Raw genomic sequence first — 18,128 nt, 5'->3', positions numbered from 1 at the left:
TTCCAGTGACTGAAGATAGCTTTGAGGAAAAAAGGGGGTTAAGAAACAGCAAATAAGTTTTTTCAGACATTATCCATGACAACAAACCTCAAATGTCATTGCACCATCACAAATCATAAGGAGAAAGTTTGTGGTTCTTTGAAGTGAAAATGATGGAAGGGAGGGAAAGGAAGGGTGATCAGGGCAAGGGGTTCTGGGCTGGCTGAGTGAGGGTCAGGGAGGCATGAACCTGGGACCCAGGACACTGCCTTCCCTCTTGGGCACTGCCATAGGCTGTCTCCATTCAGAAGTGTGTTCCCAGGACAGCCAGAGGTGCAACAGGGCTCTGGACAGTCCTAAAAAGTTCCCATGTCAGACCTCCCAGTCTTGGGCTTCTGTTACCTTAGGAACACCCACACCAAGGCTTTCCAGAACTGCCGGCCTGCTGCCCCAAGAGCCCAGAGGGTGGAGACCAGTGTGGACACCACTAAGAGAAGCTGGGCTCCCATAACGCAGTGAGGCTGATTGGGCCTGAGGGAGGCAGGGAAGAAAGGGAAGGGTCTGAGAACCAGCCTATTGGCCTGTTCAGAGGAGAAGCAGGCCACCTGAGCCCTCAACCTGACCTCCAGGGTGAGATACCACCACAGTCAAGGGGGGACTATGGGGAACTGGGGCCAAGAAGGAGCCAGGCCGTCTAGGGGCGAGGCTCCCCTGTCAGGCAGCCGCAAGCATGACAACCAGGGCACCAGGAAGGGCCTCCTAAGAGTCCCGCAGGAGCCCCAGGCCCCCCGGAGCGATACAGCTGGCAGAGCCTTTGGCCAAATCAAGGCGGCACGCCTTCCTGCTGTGCTGTTAAGCTCCGTGTCCTCTCTGAGCCGGGTGTCCCTGCCGCCCCACCCCCCAGAGCGCCCCTCATCCCAGCTCCTACGCCCCAAATACCCAGAAAGCAAGCCTGGCGGAGGGGAAAGTTGGCGAGTGCGCGGCGCCCGCGGGGGAAAGCGTTAATGGGCGGCCGGGTGGGAGCAGCTCGCTCGCTCGCCCACGTCACACCGGTGCGGGCTCGGCTGACGACCGCGGCGCCTGGGGACGCTGGCGCGCTCTGCTCGCCAGGTGCTCCGCCTGGAAATGTCTCCATTAGTTGTCGCCTGCTCCCCGCCGGAGCGCGCGCGCCGAACGACCGCGCAGAGCCCTCACGGGCCGCCGGTAGTGGCCAGGCGCCACCGCAGGTAGGCGAGGTCCCCGCGCCCGCCCCCGCCCCGGGGCTCCGAGACCCCTCCCCCCTAACGGGGAGGCGGAGGCTCCGCTCGGCCGCCGAGGGGCGCGGGCGACGGTGGCGAACTCCCCGGTGCGTCCCGGGCTGCGCGCTGCTCCCGGCGGGCCCAACGCCTGAGCGGCGCGGGCGGGCGCTTCCCCAGCGCAGGTAGGGAGTGGGCTCGGCCGCACAAACTTTGCCAGGATCGCTCCTGCGCCACAGGGCACAAAGTTTGCTGCCTGCCGGTGGGGTCTTTGGAGGCCGCCGCGTTCGCTGCAAGTTGCAAAAACGGGGTGCTGGGGGACGGCGCGGGGCGCAGTGGCCAGCGCGGGCCAGCGGGGCCTGCGCCCGGACACCCGGACTGCGCGCCTTCCCGGCTCGGGCGGCGCCCGGCGGGGGCGCGGCAGGAGAGCCGGAGGGAGCGGGCTGGAACAGGGGGCGTTCGGGGAGGATTCGACGCGTGCGCCTGCGGCTCGCCCCACTGGCTTTGCGGGAGACCCCAGAGGACTGGCTGGGAAGAAATGGCCTGCCAACCCCAGGGTTCGCTCGTGTGGCGCCTTCGACATCCAGAACGCCTCCTAGCCCCTCACCCCGCCTGGGTGCCCGAGAGCAGTGGGCGGGCACAGGCGCCCCAAGCCTCGGCCCTGCGCCTCAGAAAAGAAGGCCCTTGCCTACTGCGGCGTGCTCCCGCCTCCGCCCTCTCCTAGGGTCAACTTCGCCGAACTAGCGCCCTCCGCCACCCCTAGTCCACCGCTGCTCTGGGTGCGGGAGGGACCGGGTGGCCTTGCGGGAACCGAGAGTGCCTGGGCTCGGCACGCGGCAGGGGCGAAAGTCCCACCGGGAGCGGGAGAAGGTCAGGGAGGGGCCTGTCTCCCCAGGGGCCCTCCAAGGATCTAACAGCAGGCAACAACCCAGGGCAAGAGCGACCAGCAGGCCTTTAACATTCGGGACTAACCATCCTCAGGTCCCCTCATCCATGGCTCCTTTGGAACCCAGAAAGCCAGTGGGGGCACCTCATGAAAGCCCAGCTGCTGCCCTGACCCGGGTTTCCAGCGGGTTCTGCTCAGGGGTGTATTTAGAACCAGGGACCCCTCCAGGGGCATGGGCTCGCACTCCGTGTCTATGCAGGTGCGTTTAGCTGATGTTACCTGATGTGCTGACGCTCCTGCTCTATCTGCTCTTGGAGGAAAAACCGGGTGCCTCGTCTCAAGGCTTGGCCTTTTAGTGAAGGGCACTTGGTAACACCTGAATAGGTATTATCTGTGGGACAAAGACGGCCCAGGAAGCACCCCATTTTGGGCAGGCTGTCAGCAGGATGTCGGGTGCGCGCTGACCCTGCCTACAGAATTGGTTTACGGGGCCTGGGTGAGCCACCAGCAGCCCCAAGCTTCCCCAAACCGGGGTGCCGGGCCTGGGAGGAGCAGGAAGCGCAGGATCAGTGTTCAGACGCCTGGGAAAGTGGAGCCCGTGAGCTGGGTTTCAGGATCGGGGAGCTGGGCGCTCTCCGGGAGAGGCCGGTGGGGCAGGAGCGCCTGTTCACGCTCTGGTCCTGGAAAGGAAAACAACAGCGCCTGAGAATCAAAGGAGGCCCCTGAAAGCCCTCCCCCTGGGCCCCCCACGGAGTGTTTGTGCCTGCCCGGCTTTCAGCGAGAGCAAGTGGCTCCTAGGAAGAATGGTGGCACGTTCAGGGCGCTGTTTCCAGCGAGCTGTGGCCGAGTCTGGGGGAAGGCTCTGTGGCTGTCAGGTCTGGAGACGCGGCGCTGCCGGAGTCCCCAGGCGCTGGCGGCTGGGATGACCTGGTGTCTTCCTCCCCAGCCCGCTAAGCGCTCACAGTCGCCAGGCCGGGGCCACGGGGAGGGGGCGAGGAAAGGATGCTAAATGCCACCTTGCATCTGGATTCCTGCTCCCCGAGCCCTCAGACGCCCTTGCCTAGCGCCCCTCCCTCCGCCGGGCCTCATTACCAGGAGGGAGCGAGTTGTTTGTAAACAATAAATAATGGAAAGTAGGGGAACGCTCAGCAAAAGCCTGAGCAGAAGCCGGGAAGCTGGAAGGAGTTGGGGGGGGGGGGGATGGGGGCAGGGCGGAGGAAGACGGAGAGGCTGAGAGATTCATTTCTGCCAAGAAGCCCCGGTGGCTAGTTTCTTATTATTTACAGGAAGGTGATATTAGCAATTCAGGTGAGGAAGAAATAAACACGGCTGCCACGAAATCAATACAGAATTCAAAAAACAATTATTAATGTCATTTGACTCGTGGTCTTTATACATCTCTTCCGGCTACAGACGCTAAACTGTCTGAATAATTTGCATGGAGCAGCTATTCATTATTTCCGATGTTTTCCTTTGCGAGCAGCTCGGACTTGGCCGGCTGCGGTCCAACGCGATCGGAGAACTCGTATTTTCATCTGTAAATTAAAGCAATTACGCAGCAGATATTATATGATGCGTACTGTGGTCTCCAGATAGTCATCCATCACCTTCAACCGAGCTGTCAGAGCCGGCAGATTTCGTTTCTGGGAGCCAGGCTTGCAGCTGGGGAGAGAGTGAGAACGTCATCATTAATTAGAGGGTGACCCTGGGGCAATTCACAGGTCTGAACCCAGGAATCTCTCCCAGCAAGTCTGCACAGCGCCGCGGCGCGCGGCTCCCTCCGGCCGAGCGCGGGAGGCCGAGCGCGGCGAGAGCTCCGAGGGCGAGCCCTGGCTGCGGCGGGCGGCGGCACGCGGGGCGGGGGGCGAGCTCTGGGGGGCCCGGACGCCCCCCTGCCGCCTGCTCGCTGGCCTCCGCTTTGGACTCGGGCGAGGTCCCGGGCCGGGACTGGCTGTAGAAGTCCTGGGGTGGGCGCTCGGCCTCCTCCCTAGACCTATGAGTGGCGCCTCTGGCGTGGAGCTGATCAAAACGCGCTGAGAAGGGCGCCTCTGCCTGACCCCCAGCGCCCCCTCCCTCGTGCTACACCCGAAGGTCGCCAGTTGGAGCGAGGGCAGCTGGAGGGGCCCCAAAGCAGTCTCTAAGCCTTCTCTTCGGAGCGCGCAGGACTTTGGGTCGTCCCTGGTTTAGCCCCAAGGAGCTAAGGGAGTGCGGCCGGGGGGCCCGCGGGAGGAGTGGGGGGAGGAAAAGGGGGGCCGTGCCCAGAGCGAGAACTCTCAGGAGGAGGGGGCTGGGGGCGGAGGCGTTCCCCGGGGCACAGCGACCCGGAGTGGCGAGCTCCGCAGCCCTTGGGCCACCCAGCCCTGGAGTGGCGAGCTTTGAGAAAGGCCCCAGGACGCACACACCTGAGGGCATTTTGACCTCCAGATGCGGACACTCTTGAAGCAGCATCTGGTTCTGGAACTCCATCCCGGAGCGGGGTTCGAACTGGGGGGAGGCGTTGCGGACTCGCGGTTAAGAGCCGTGGGGCCGCCGCGCGCCCGGCCCGCGGAGCCGCCCTCCGCCCACCTGGAGGGGCGCCGAGAGCCGAGCCCCGCGGGCCCCTGTGCCCGCGCGGGGCTAATTTTAACTGTTGATTACATCTTCGTGAAGACTCACTCGTGTGTCCCTCATACGTCTCATTTGTAATTGAGACTAATGATTACAGTGGCGCGGGGAGGAGCAGCTGCTCATTAATTAATTTCTAATTAAAAGTGCCTCCCGTCCTCGGTGACTAAGGAGAAACGCTGTTCTTGGAGGCGATCTTGACTTCTCGGATGAAATCCATTTGTTAAAGCTCCTTGGCCCCGCGCGCGCCCCGCCCGGCCGAGCTGCGGCCGAGTGACCCGCGCCCGCGGCCGGCCCGGCAGGGGCGTGGGCTGACGTCAGAGCCTCTGCCGCTTAAAGCCGCGCACATCTGACTTGACGGGTTCGCGAGACTGGTTTTTTTTTTTTTTTTTTGGTGGTTTTTTTTTTTTCCTTTTTTGCAAAATATGTATTTGTGTCGCCGCTGCGAGGCCGGTCGGTCCCAAAGCCCCCTCGAGGTTCTGGATTGCGAAGCTGAAAGGACCGCGGCTGCCGGCGCGGCTCCCCGTCCGACCGGGTTAGAAAAGTTTGCTGAGCGTGTGGATGAATTAACCGGCTCTACTGCTTCGCTCCCCTCAGCGCCTAGGAGCCGGCGGCCCCGGAGCAGTGGCCGCCCCACGCCGGCCCCCGAGCGCAGGACCCCGCCGGCCTGCCTGCCCGCCCCGGGCCGCGCTCGCAATGTCCTACCCGCAGTTTGGATACCCCTACTCCTCGGCGCCCCAGGTAAGGAGGCCCCGCGAGGCTGGAAACACTGGCTGGCGGGCAGTCGGGCGATCCGAGGTCGCTTCCCAGTGAGCAGGGCCTGCGCCACGTGCCCCGAGTGCCCAGCTCCGGGGGGGCGCGGGGGGGAGAGGGGTACCGAGAAATGCCAAAGGGCGGGGCCCCCAGTTCCCGCTTACTTTGACCTTCACACCCCCCCCCGCCCCCCCCCGGGTTCTGAGGCTGCACCTCAGGGCACCCGAGGCGCCCAGTAGGGAACTGGCACGTGAGGGGCGTGCGCGGCCTTGAAAACCCCTCAGGGAGAGTAGGAACGCCGCGGGGCAGGATTGGCTGCCACCCACGTGGCTGGAGGGGGACTGGGGTGCGCAGCCTCCCGGCCGGAAGGAGTGCCCTGTCTGGCGCGGACGGCTGTAGACCCAGAGGACGTGGGGCACGACCTCCTGGGCGGGGCGGGGCAGATGGAGGCCTAGAGCCCCAGCCTGGCGCCCGGTGGCCCACCCTTCCTCGCAGCCCCTCTCTCCCCCAGTTCCTGATGACCACCAACTCCCTGAGCACGTGCTGCGAATCCGGTGGCCGCACGCTGGCCGACTCCGGGCCCGCTGCCTCGGCGCAGGCGCCGGTTTACTGTCCGGTCTATGAGAGCCGGCTGCTGGCCACCGCGCGCCACGAGCTCAACTCGGCCGCGGCGCTGGGCGTCTATGGGGGCCCCTATGGCGGTTCGCAGGGCTACGGCAACTACGTGACCTACGGCTCCGAGGCCTCCGCCTTCTACTCCCTGGTAAGGGTGCAGAGCGCGCCTCTCCGGCCTTCCCCGCCGCGCCACGCCCCTACCCCCCCATCCGATTTGCCAGCTTCGCTTTCCCCAACTCTGGAAGAAGGGGCGCGTGGCCCCTGGATCCCGGACTGCAGGGGGTGGGAGAAGCTTCCCTCACTTGGCTGCTCCGAGCCTGGTCCCTGGGGACTTCACCAGCTCCGCCCCCAGTCCACCCGCCGGTTGGGGAGACAGGGCAGGTGGGCAGCTGTATTTAATATATCGATTGTTCTCCGATCAGCATTAAGTTCTCATCAGATTTCTGGTTCTGTGGGAGCGGGCTCTGCCCTCCTCTCTTCCGCTGCGTTCCTTCCGCTCCTCAGCTCGGCTCTCCCCGTCACTCCTCCTGGCCCCCCTCTACCGCTCTCCTCTCCTCCAAGCCTCCCCCCCCGCCCCCCGCCCGCCGCCCCCCCAACACGCGCACACTCACCATTCCCTTCCCCCTCCTTCCCTGGCCCTCTCCCAGTCCCCTTGGCTCCTCTCCATTTCTCTCCTCTCCCCCCTCTTTATTTCCTGACCCTCTCTCACCCCCTCTTTTCTGCTGTCCCCAGCCCCCCCTTTCCCCCTTCAGTCTCACCCTCCCGTTTCTAATTCCTCACCTATTCCCTATTCCCCCAACACCCCCCGCAGTCTCCTCATTCCAAGTCCCTGGGCTCCTTCGCTGCCCAGGCACTAGGGACAGTGTGGGGAAGGGAGCGAAGCTTGCGGGAGGCTGGGGGCTAGGGGAGGAGCTCGAAGTGGGTGGCGTCCCAGAAGCTGACTCTGGGCTGCTGGGCTCCAACAGAACAGCTTCGACTCCAAGGACGCGCCGGGATCCGCGCATGCGGGCCTCGCGCCCGCCGCCGCCGCCGCCGCCGCCTACTACCCCTACGAGCCCGCGCTGGGCCAGTACGCTTACGACAGGTGAGGGACCCGCCCTCCTCACTGCCCCCCGAGCCCTTGCGCTCTGATGGCACCCCACCCCCACCCCGAGCGTCCGCAGGCCCCTCTGAAAGGGGGCAGGACTAGCGGCATTCCTTTCTTGGATCGTGCTGAGCTGACCAGGCCTCGGTCCCAGCCCGCCACCTGGCGAGCCCCTGGGGCCAGGTTAAAAGAGTCTCCAGTCTCCCACCCACCACCCCACGCCCCCAGCTGTCTAGACTTCCAAAGTCCTCGCTGTGCTGTGGTTTGGGGGAGCCTCGTCTTGCTGTCCAGGCATCTGATGCCTCCCTCCACCCCAAGAAGCGCAGCCCCTTTGGTGTGTCTGAGCCCAGCCCACCGCCCCTAGGGTGGGAACCTGAGGGCGCAAGTCCTTGCCCACTGGCAGACAGCATGTCTCATGTTCGAGGGGCAACAATTACATATTTAACTGCAGAAATGTCATGGCAGGCCTTCTGGGCTCATTCTCACCTCCGCCGGCACTGAGGACCATTTCTGCCCATGGGCGTTACATAGTCTGGTCGAACACATGTAAGTCTATGTAGAACGACGGACACCTGGCTAGGCCTTGTGCTTGTGCCCACCCCTGACCTCTCTGGCTCAAGAAGGAGCCCAGGCTCCTTGTAAGTTTAATCAAATATAAACATTCTCTTTGCCCTTGAGCCAAAAGCAGCCCCCAGGAACAGCGACGCAGGTCAGGACCTGGGTGCAACCCAGATCTTACCACCATAAACGCCCCCCCTCCCCCCCCACACACACACCACACACACAACGGGGACCGAAAGCCTCCTGATGCCCCGTTGCCCCGCCCGTCCCCAGGTACGGCACCATGGACAGCGGCACGCGGCGCAAGAACGCCACGCGCGAGACCACCAGCACGCTCAAGGCCTGGCTGCAGGAGCACCGCAAGAACCCCTACCCCACCAAGGGCGAGAAGATCATGCTGGCCATCATCACCAAGATGACCCTCACGCAGGTCTCCACCTGGTTCGCCAACGCGCGCCGGCGCCTCAAGAAGGAGAACAAGATGACGTGGCCACCCAGGAACAAGTGCGCTGATGAGAAGCGACCCTATGGGGAGGGCGAGGAGGAAGAGGGGGGAGAAGAGGACTCCCGGGAGGAGCTCCTCAAGAGCACCAAGAATGAAGGTGGGTCGACGTTGGTGATGCTGGGGCTGGGGCTCAAGGCCAGGGCTCCCTGGGCCTTCTCTGTGGGTTCTAGGACAGCTGAAGGCATTGAACCCTTGGGGGGGCCTGGGTTCAAATGAATGAATGAACTAACCCGAGCAGGGCCCAAGTGTATGTGTGTGCGTGCGTGAGTGTGCGTGCGTGTGTGTGCGCGCGTGAGCCAGGAGCATGTTTGAAGAAATCCGACATCATGTTTAAAACACTAGACACCCCTCCACCATTGAGTTCGTGCTAAAATACACTCACGGGTGTTGTCAGTTTGGGATCCGGGCGCCTCTGGAGATGAGAGGTAGGAAGTAAGGCCTCCTTGCTTTTCCTGTCTCCAGGGCCTAGAGGTAGGTGGGGCTTTAACCATAACCATAGATACAGAGTTAGGAAGGAGGAGATGGGGGGATAGTTAACCCACCATCGTCTCCCTCCACTGGCTACTCTTTCTGCCCTGGACAGAGCCCATCGGCAAAGACGAGAAGGATCTTGAGCTCAGCGACTTGGAGGACTTCGACCCGCTGGAGACGGAGCCCCAGGAGTGCGAGCTGAAACCTCCCTTCCAGCCCCTGGACAGTGGCCTGGAACGCGTCCCCGCCGCTCCCGACGGCCCCAGTGCCCCTGGAAAAGAGGCCTCCGGCGCCCACCGGATGCCCCTGGCCGCCGATGGCGGGTCTGCCCAGGACCAGGACCTGGAGAGGGCCCGGAGCTGCCTCCGGAGCGTGGTGGCGGGGCCGGAACAGCCACCCGGTGCCGCGGGCGGCCCGCAGGCCTGCGAGGCCAAGCTGGGCTTCGTGCCGGCTGGGGCGACGGGGGGCCTCGAGGTCAAACCGCGCATCTGGTCCCTGGCGCACACGGCTACCGCGGCCGCGGCCACCAGCCTGAGCCAGACTGAGTTTCCCTCGTGCATGCTCAAGCGCCAAGGCCCTGCGGCCGTCTCCTTGGCACCCTCCTTGTCCTCGCCGGCGGCCCCGGCCCCCGCTGGTGCCCTGGACAGGCACCAGGACTCCCCGGTAACCAGTCTCAGAAACTGGGTGGACGGAGTCTTCCACGACCCCATTCTCAGGCACAGCACTTTGAACCAGGCCTGGGCCACTGCCAAGGGTGCCCTGCTGGACCCGGGGCCCCTGGGCCGCTCGCTGGGGGCAGGCGCCAACGTGCTGACGTCACCCCTGGCGCGCACCTTCCCACCCTCCGGGGCGCCCGAGGCCCCAGCCGCCGGGGCCGCGAAGGAGCTGCTGGCCCTGCCCAAAGCCGGTGGGAAGCCCTTCTGCGCTTAACCCCGAGGGACCGCAGGGCCCAGGAGGACGCCGGTGCTCAGGCGGCAGGCTCGCATGTCGAAGACTCTTTTTCTAACAAGTTTCCAAAGCTAGGAGAGAGCGCAGCGAAGCTCAGGCAGCCCGCCCACCCCGAGGGAGGAGCTGAACTCAGTCTCCAGGAACCACGGACAAACCCCTAGATCTGTCGCGCGAGGTCCACCGACCACCCTGACCATTCCCAAACTCGGGGGTCGATGGGACCGGGCTGCGCCCAGAGCAGAAGGCAGCCGCCCTTAAGTTTACTTCCAAAAGTTTACATGGAGAAGACGTTTTCGGTTCCGAGGCTTGGTCTGTGCCGCTGCCTTCTGGGCGTGAGGCATGCCCGTGCTCTTTCCGAGGACCCCTCGGCCTGTGGACCTTCCGATTTCACCCTCAGCACATAATTCTCACCCAAAACACTTCCCCGAATTTACACTATTGCACACTCTTAACTCGATAAAATTATGTTTTTTAAATGTATGTTCACACCAGTAATTGCCTGCTTCAGAGGCTGATATAACGAAACCAATAAAACCGACTGATGATGTTTGCATTGCAAAATGCGCACTCGGCCAAGGTAGGGATTTGAGAATTTGTTGGAGGAAAAGTGCTGATCGCCGCGGGGAGGAGTGGGGGAGGGTACTGACCAGGGACCCCAGGAAGCTGCTTGCAGAACATAAGACAGGGTCTGGCAAGGCTATTTAAAAAAAAAAAAAAAGTGTCAAGATTCTGTTGAACTCCCCGACAGAAGTGGATAGAGACCCAAAACTTTTAAACTCTCCACCGTTAACAGGCTCCAGAATTTTGAGTTCTCGGGAGTTTCTTTGGCTCGGTTAATTTGAATAACTTTTACACTTTCTAAATTCCCTGGGACTGTGCCCTGGTGGGAGAGGGGCAGGAAGGTCACAGCCATGACATCTTTCTTAGGAAGTCAGCCCTTGGACAGTGTTCTGCGGGAGTGTCCGGCCTTCCAGGGCCCCACCTGGCTCCTAACCCCGCCTCCTGTTCCTTCTGGGACCGGGTGCCCTGTTGGCAAAGATTCCCCACTGCGAGCTGCGGCTCCAGGAGGGGAAGGCGCGCAGTAGACCGCATACCCGAGCTGGGCTAAGTAGGAATCGGGGACAGAACCTGAAGAGCAATTCGGGTTGGGAGGACCCGGGCCTTGCCCCGCCTCCACCAAGGGCCCTGCGAGGTACGGATCCTTGGCTTTCCTCAAACACCGGGTTCCCCCACGCCCACGCCCACTGGCGCCTGGCCCAGCGCCAGGGCCCCTGGAGGGCTGCGTGCGAGTGCAGTGCTCACTGGACTCGGGTCTGGCCCCTCGCCCGAGAGCCCTCTGCTAAGGCCCTACTGGGCTTCATTCCACAAGTCCTAGGTGTCCCGAGGACGGACGGATCCGCAAGCCAGCCGGCCTGCAAAGGTGGAGTGGCTCTTAGGGAATAGCGGCCCTTGCCCGGGAAGGGGTCGGATTGACTGTCGTGGAGACACCAGCTGGAGACGCGGGTCCTCTCTGGGGGCTGGCGGGCAGCTTTCGGGGGACACGTGAGGCCTGGGCTTTCTTCTGGAGGGCCTGGGTGGAACCCGACCGGGGCCCTGTGGGGTCGGAGTCGGGAGCGCTCGAAAGCTGGCCCGATTGGTCAGGGGAACCCGGCCTCGTGGAGAGTTTACGCACCTTAGAGAGGGAACCGCGAGGCCAAAGCCGGTCACCTGGGCTCTGGGGGCACCCTGAGTAGTGAGACCCTGATGGCCAGACCTCGGCCAGACCCCCGGCCCTGAGTGGTGGGACCTCAAAGCCCAGACCTTGAGCGGAGGGAGCAGCCTCGGTCGACGGAGTCGGGACTGGCCGGGCCCGAGGCTGCCCGGCCGCGCGCGGTAATTGGATTGTATCCGCCCGCGCGCTGTCACCGTATTGACTTTCGCTCTCTTGGATGATATTATCGAGATTCGGAAGCTCGCCGCTGATGTGCCTGTCAAAAGGCGGCGGCGGGAGCCCCCGGCCTGGCGAGCGAGCATCAGCCAAGATAATTTGAAGTGAAATTTTCATTTTGACAGTAAACCCCTCAATTTCTAAAGGCTCGGCGCTCCGAGAGCCCGCTGGAAGGGGGAGGCTTTGCAGAAAGCCACGTCTTAGACTGAAAAGGGCAAAAGAACTCGAATTAGTTGTAATAGATAAAAGGGCAAAAATAAAGAGTCAAGGGTACTTGACAGTAATAGCGAAAGTGGAGTCTCGAGGGAGACGCTGCGGCCGAGGCTGGGGCGCCAGGAATTTTAATGCGACTGCCCGAGCGCCCCCACTCCAGCCTGAGACAAAGCCAGGCATTTTCAGCGAACACAAGGCTTTGAGGACACGGGTGGCGCCGTGAGGCGGGACGCGGCTGTGGGTGCGGAGGCGGACGCTGCTGGCGGGACCCGCCTGCCCCGGGTGCGGGCTGCGGGCGGCTGGGGAGCGCAGCCGAGCGGGACTCGCGGGGCGGGCACGTGGCGCAGGTCGGTGAGCGCGGTGGCCCCGCGGGTCTGATGCCCATCCTTCCCCTCTGCCGCCCAGGCTGTGGCCCCAGGACCTCAGGCTTCAGCACGGTGGCGGCTCCGGACCCGGTTTGTCCCGGAGACCCAAGCCAGGGCGATTCCCGCACCGCAGGAGCACCCCGTCCTCGGTGGAACTGACGGGCTGAAAGTGGTTTATTTGATTAAACGGCAAATTTGTGTGAAATAAAGACATCAGGTGGGGAGGAGGGATTCAGCCACACCCCAGGGCAACTCACCCCAAAGGACGCCCGAAGCTGGGGCTGTCACTTCGCCCCACATCCGGCCCTCTGGGGGCACGCTCAGGTGCTCGCGTTGTGCACCTTCCCCGCCCGCTGGCCCATCTTCGGGGGTTGGGGGTCCGGCGAGGAAGGCCCCGCGGCGGGGCGGGGCGGGGCGGGGCGGGCGGCGAATCGGGGCTGCGGCCGGGGAAAGGCCGCGGTCCCCGGCGAGGCCCCCTGCGCCCCCGGCGCGCTGTCAGGGACGCGGCCGGGCCGGCGCTCGGGCGCTCAGGCGTGGCGAATTCAAACACGCCGAGGAGGGTGCTAAATTAACGGCGCTCTTTACATAGCGCCCAAATAAAACTGCAATCAGCGGCGCGTTACTTTTCATTAAGCGAGTCTGACAGCAGCAGATCCGGAGCCGACAGGGGAACAGGCGCGGGAAATATACGGCGCGGGCGCGCGTCTAGGATAATTCCTTAAGCTCCATTAACAACTCTTAGCCGCGGGAAATGGGCTCCCGGAAACCGTCTCCAAATCTAAAAGCTTTTATCGACCCTCAAACCGCTGCTGATGGTTCCATTTTTTCCCTTTTTCTTCCTTTTTTTTTTTTTTTTTTTTAACTTAAGGAAGAAGCGCCCGGCAAGGTAATAGAGTTTGACACTACACCTTCTTAACTAGGGGAGGGGGGGGCAGGCCCTTAAGTGGTATTTAAAAGGCAACCAATTAAGATTTAAAGTGGTTGTCCGCTGAGACTGTGCCCGCGGTTGATGCCACCTACTTTACCCTGGGCATGCCTGCCCGCCCGCCCGCTGCAAACTGCCTGGTTGGTGTCTCTCTCCCTCTGTCTCTCTTCCTGCCACCCCTGTCTCTCTCCCCCACATTCCCTGTCTCCATCTCTCCCCACCCCCAATAAAGAGAGTAACAGGGAGAGAGGCAGCAAGCTCTCTCTCTCAGTGCTCCTTTCCTTCCCAAGGGTCACCTGTTGGAATGGGCGACAATCTTCTGTAATACCAGGTTAAGGGAAACTGGGCCTGGCCCCTCCTACAGACCACTAGCTGACCATACGGTGTCCTCTGTGCCTGGGTGCTGGGGGCGGCCTCTCTAGTGGGGTGCGGGTGCCCAGGCTGCAGGGGCTGGTACAATGGAAGCAGAGGCATTCCCCACTTTCCCTCCCTCCCCCGTCCAGCCCAGTGCTGACTTCTCTACTAGCATTCCAGAAAGATGCCTTCTCCTTCCTGCAGCTCCACGGAAGCCCTTTGTGGGGGGGTGAGCCGCTTTCCCTTTCACCCTGTCACCCCCCTTAAGGTGATGGTGGCCACAGCATTTGTTCCCACTGGCGTCACAGAGTTGAAGAAGGCAGAAAGCCTGGGTAAGCCAGGGTCACATCACGGGAAGGCAGCAAAGCCCAGGGAAGGAAGAGCAAGGGCCTTTCCATTTGAGGCCAGTCTTGGGCCCTGTTGGAAAGGCACAGGAACAATGGGGTCCTGAAGGGAGAAGGGGGGGCAATGGGGGAGGAGGAATAGGAGAGGAGGAGAGGGGAGAAGGGGGGAAGAAAGAGAGGAGAGGCCCGGAGGGGAGAGGAGGCTAGCAGGGAGGAGGGGAGCAGGAGGGGAGACCTGGTGGACGGTAAGAAGGAGACTAACCTGGCTGGCACCAACTTTATGAGAAATACTTGCAGAAAAAAATGCCTTTCCCCAAAAGGGTGAAGGCAGGAGGTTTACCAGAAGCCTAGGGCAGACAGGCCCCCTGCACTTTGTGCCTCAGTGAGCCCTGAGCTTCAGGTCTCTCTACTTTTCTGTGGGGAAGGAGGGGTGGGCATCTCCTCAGGGTCTCAGACATCAGCGAAGCCCACCGTGGACTTTAAGAATCAGGAGTCCTGTCCTACAGCCAAGGTTAGAGAAGGTTCCAGGACCTCCTTCGAGGATGCCTCACTCCAAGGGTGGGGTTCAGGGAGCAGAAGCTCCACCCACTAAGAGCCTTGATGGCTGGAACTGAACCCAAGATTCAGGAAGGTACCCAACGCCTGAAGTGAGACTTAGACCAAGGCAGATTTTCTCTGCTTTGCTGGAGCCTTTGCCCATGCAAGGTAGCCAAGGCAGCTATTCCCAGCATCTCTAGTGACTCTGCTTTTGTCACAGTGACCTGGTCTTTCGGGGACCTGCCAGAGAAGATGAATCTCTTCATGATCACCTAATTCTCACTGCTGTTGACATGTAGATGTGGACTCAACTGAGCAGAATGGCCCATGTGATTAAGGACTCCTGATCTCATGGAGAAAAAATAATAATAAAGAAACAGAGAGATGGGTCCATGCAAGGGGAGGAGCACACTGGTAGGAAGGGTGCCAGCCAAGTGTCTATACCTTTGCTTCTCCAGGCTTTACATTATTTCAAGAGCATAATCAGTGTGTTCATCGTCTCCTCAAACTAGTGAAGGACAAGCTGATGGAGCCGTGCGCACAACACTGTGTGAAACTCCGTGTTCCACTTGTCCAGGGCTTGCTGGTGTTTGTTCTGGGCACAAGAGGTGCTGAGCGGCTGCCTGCACCAGGCCCCTGCTGGTGGCACCACTGGCCAGGTCAGGTTGGAGGGTAGGGGGAGTAGGGGAGGTCTGTGAGAGATTCTGGAAGCCTTCCAGCAGGTTTAGCACATTCTCTCCCTGTCCCTCTCCCTGCTTCGCTAGTTCTCTATGGAATGAGCCCCTCCCCCCACCCTGTGATGAGCAGGGAGGGCCCACAGCTGGCCCAGCTGGGGTCTCAGTGAGCAGGTCATGTTGTGACAGATGGGACAAGAGGAGCTGCTAGAGGCCAGGACACCCACTGGAAAGAACAGTGCTCACTTAAACAGGGGACCCAGGGAGTAGAGTGGGGGTTGAGGCAGGGACAGCAACACCACGGGAGTCTCACACGGGGCTGGATTGGGAGAAACCTGGGGGACAGTGAGCAGGGTGGTGGCATTAAGTCATTTGCTGCAGCTCCCAGGGGGTGAGAAGTCCATGGTGACCAGGTGCATGCAGGTGGGGGCTGCTGGCTCAAATTTGGCGTGGATGGCCAGGGACAGAAAGAAAATACCCAGTAATCCACCAGAATGAAGGCAGCAGGAACAAACCACAGGACAAGAGGAAAGGGGGTTTTCATGTGATGGTTTAACATCTTAGTGACCTAACTGGATATGGCAGGAAGCAATCTCATGTCAGGAAGACTCAGAGATAAGCTAATAAAATGAGGGGCATTTCTGAGAACAGAAAATAAGGGAACCAGAGGGAGCGCACAGACATGTGGGTGCCAAACTGTAGATTTCGCTCTGCTGCTGATTCAGTAGAATGCACGGCACAGCCTGCCGTCACCTCTGTGCTAGGCACAGACCCCTAGCCTCATGGCATCCTGACCTCACCCTGGCACCTTCCTTGATGGCCCTCTTACCAGGTGGAAAGTGAGTGGAGGAAAATGAAAGGTCCCACAGACTTAGGCTGAGGAGGTTTCTCTGGGAAGACCGGCCCCTGGGAAAGGTTTGTTTCACTGTGACAGGCTCCCCTGGGAAATTTCCTGAGGAGCAGACCTCCCACTGTACATGAACATGCACACACACTCACACAGAAGCCCCCATGTGCACATGCATGCTCACATATGTGCACACTCACACATAAGCATATATGCACATTCACATAGAAACACACATGCACACTTGCACATGCTCACACACATACTGTGAAGGGAGCGCTCCCACTGCTGCAAATTTGCCCATGTTGTGACACCTTTCCCTCTGGAGCAAAGGCAGCAGACAGGTGAGGCAGAGGCAAGGGAGGAAGGGGCACGCAGGGCCACCCTCGGGACAGAGCTGGCCTGGAAAGGGACAGCATGCAGGTGCTCAAGAGGGCTTTGTTTGGGGGGAGGATGCAGGGGAAAGCTTGTGGAGTCAGGGTCCCCTCACTGGCCCCCTCAGAGTGGGACCTCACCCTCTAAGTTGAGCAGGGTCAGGAGGGGAAGAGGAGGCATGGAGCAGTGCCCAGTGTGCTGGGGAGATGGCCAGTGAGGCAGGCTCAGCCCCTGAGGCTCTGTGGGCTGGGCCATGCCCAAATGAGCCCTCGTGTGTACCCGATGGCAGTGCAATGAGCAGGCAGGCCTGGAGTGAAAGAGTTGCCCTCCTGGCTCCACCTGGGCTTGGACCCCCACCCCAACACTCCAGCAGCCTAAGAGTGTCTAAGTGTGACCCCTGTGATCCAGCCCAACCTGGAATCAGAGGACAGATGACACATTTCCCTGCTCTGGGCCACCCTGTGCCTTTGCATGTTCATGGTGGTCTCACCAGCAGGGAACAGGGCCTGTCCCTCACACAACTGCCTCCCATTCACAATCAGGCTGCAAACGGGACCTTAATTAATGCATTAATGATTAAGACTCTCTCTTCATGGAACATTAGTACAAGTTCGCAATAATCAGCCTGAACACAAACTCTAGGTTTGCAACAGCACTCGCCTGGGGCAAGAGCATAATTTACGTCACCCAAGTAGGTGGGTACGCCGCACACGTGATGGTGGTTTACAGGGCTACCAGACAGAGGGCCTGTCCCAGCACTGGGGACAGACCCTTCTGTGGCGGGGTGGTCGCCTCCAGAGCACACGCATGTTGTCATCTGCACCTCTGGGCCATGAGAGTCCACTGCAGGTGACAGAGGGCTCACCTCTGCTTCCAGTAGTCTGTGGGCCTGTAGTGGCTGCTTCCTTTCTGCTATGGTCCCATCTCTATAACCATGTGGCCAAGAAGGCGGAGAGGGGACATCAAGGATGAAGAAAACTTCAGAATGTAGAAGTCACACCTGATCCTTCCTGCCTCACATTTGCCTAGTGAAAAATTGTTGTGCATGCAGGTGGTCGTGGGGCAGTGCCTGAGGATTGTTCCAGAGACAGATGTCAGGCCACCCGGGAGAGCTGGCCTTCAGGAAGGGGGCGTGGGGGGCGGAGAGCTCTGAATTGGCAGCAGTTTGAGGGCAAGGAAACAGGAGCTGCACATGTGCCTACTCTGGGCCCACAGGACTCAGGAAGGCAACCATGGCCCTAGAGGAAATTGGGGGCCTGGACACGTGTCTTCTCCTTCCCTCTTGCCCTCAGGACAACCCTCCAGCTATCTGCAGAGCTGGCTGCCTGGGGCAGGGTGAAGGCAACTAAAGGTCAGAGGGGAGTAAAAGGTGAGTGTGGACACGTCAAGGTGCACTGTGGAGACCTAGTGAGACCTGGGCCTGCAGGATTTGGAAACCTGCCTGCAGCTCTAACTTCATCCTGCTCAGGCTCTGCAGGGGTGAGGAGTGGAAGGGTAGAGACCGTATGTTAAGTACTGACACTCTTGCTCCCACCTACTTTGTTTTCTCAATAGCGTTGTAGACTAGAATGTCCGCTGCAGGAGGACTTGGGAGCTGAGCCCTCAGGGAGCACCGCACAGATGTGTGCCAGGCAGGTAGGGGACACCTGCCTCTAAGGTTTGAGGACACCGCCCAGCAAGGTTGCTCTCCCCTGGAAGGGACCACAGCCCCTGGCTCAGGCATTCGTGCTGCTCCACATGGAGGTCCGCCACCCCTGCCCCCAGCCCAGTTTTCTGTTCTTATCTGGTTTCATTCCTAAACTGCTCCTTAACCCACTGCTTTGGGCAGAGGAGGCTGACTGGGGGTTATCAGCACATTTGTAACTTTTCACCTGTTTCTGTTGTTCAGCCAACATCAGGCTGGCAGGGGAGACAGCAGCCACCACA

The 18,128-nt window shown here is 61.0% G+C and overlaps 1 protein-coding gene across 1 annotated transcript; it reads left to right on the top strand.

The window, feature by feature from the left end:
- Positions 1-976: 976 nt before the first annotated feature.
- On the top strand, positions 977-10,186 carry IRX4 (iroquois homeobox 4). Its single transcript, XM_081132346.1, has 6 exons — positions 977-1,205; positions 5,302-5,445; positions 5,969-6,220; positions 7,038-7,156; positions 7,991-8,319; positions 8,806-10,186. The coding sequence occupies exons 1-6, from the start codon at positions 984-986 to the stop codon at positions 9,621-9,623; spliced, it is 1,884 nt and encodes a 627-aa protein (XP_080988472.1). The 5' UTR covers positions 977-983; the 3' UTR covers positions 9,624-10,186.
- The last annotated feature ends 7,942 nt before the right edge of the window (positions 10,187-18,128 follow it).

Source organism: Miniopterus schreibersii (assembly GCF_964146895.1).
Source record: "Miniopterus schreibersii genome assembly, chromosome: 3".
In the NCBI taxonomy this organism is placed as follows: Eukaryota; Metazoa; Chordata; class Mammalia; order Chiroptera; family Miniopteridae; genus Miniopterus; species Miniopterus schreibersii.
This window is presented reverse-complemented; position numbering and strand designations above follow the sequence as displayed.

Coding starts and splice junctions, on each gene's coding strand:
- IRX4 (XM_081132346.1), top strand. CDS start 984: ATGGGCGGCCGGGTGGGAGCAGCTCGCTCGCTCGCCCACGTCACACCG. Junction 1,206..5,301: donor GTGGCCAGGCGCCACCGCAG/GTAGGCGAGGTC, acceptor CGCTCCCCTCAG/CGCCTAGGAGCCGGCGGCCC. Junction 7,157..7,990: donor GGCCAGTACGCTTACGACAG/GTGAGGGACCCG, acceptor GCCCGTCCCCAG/GTACGGCACCATGGACAGCG.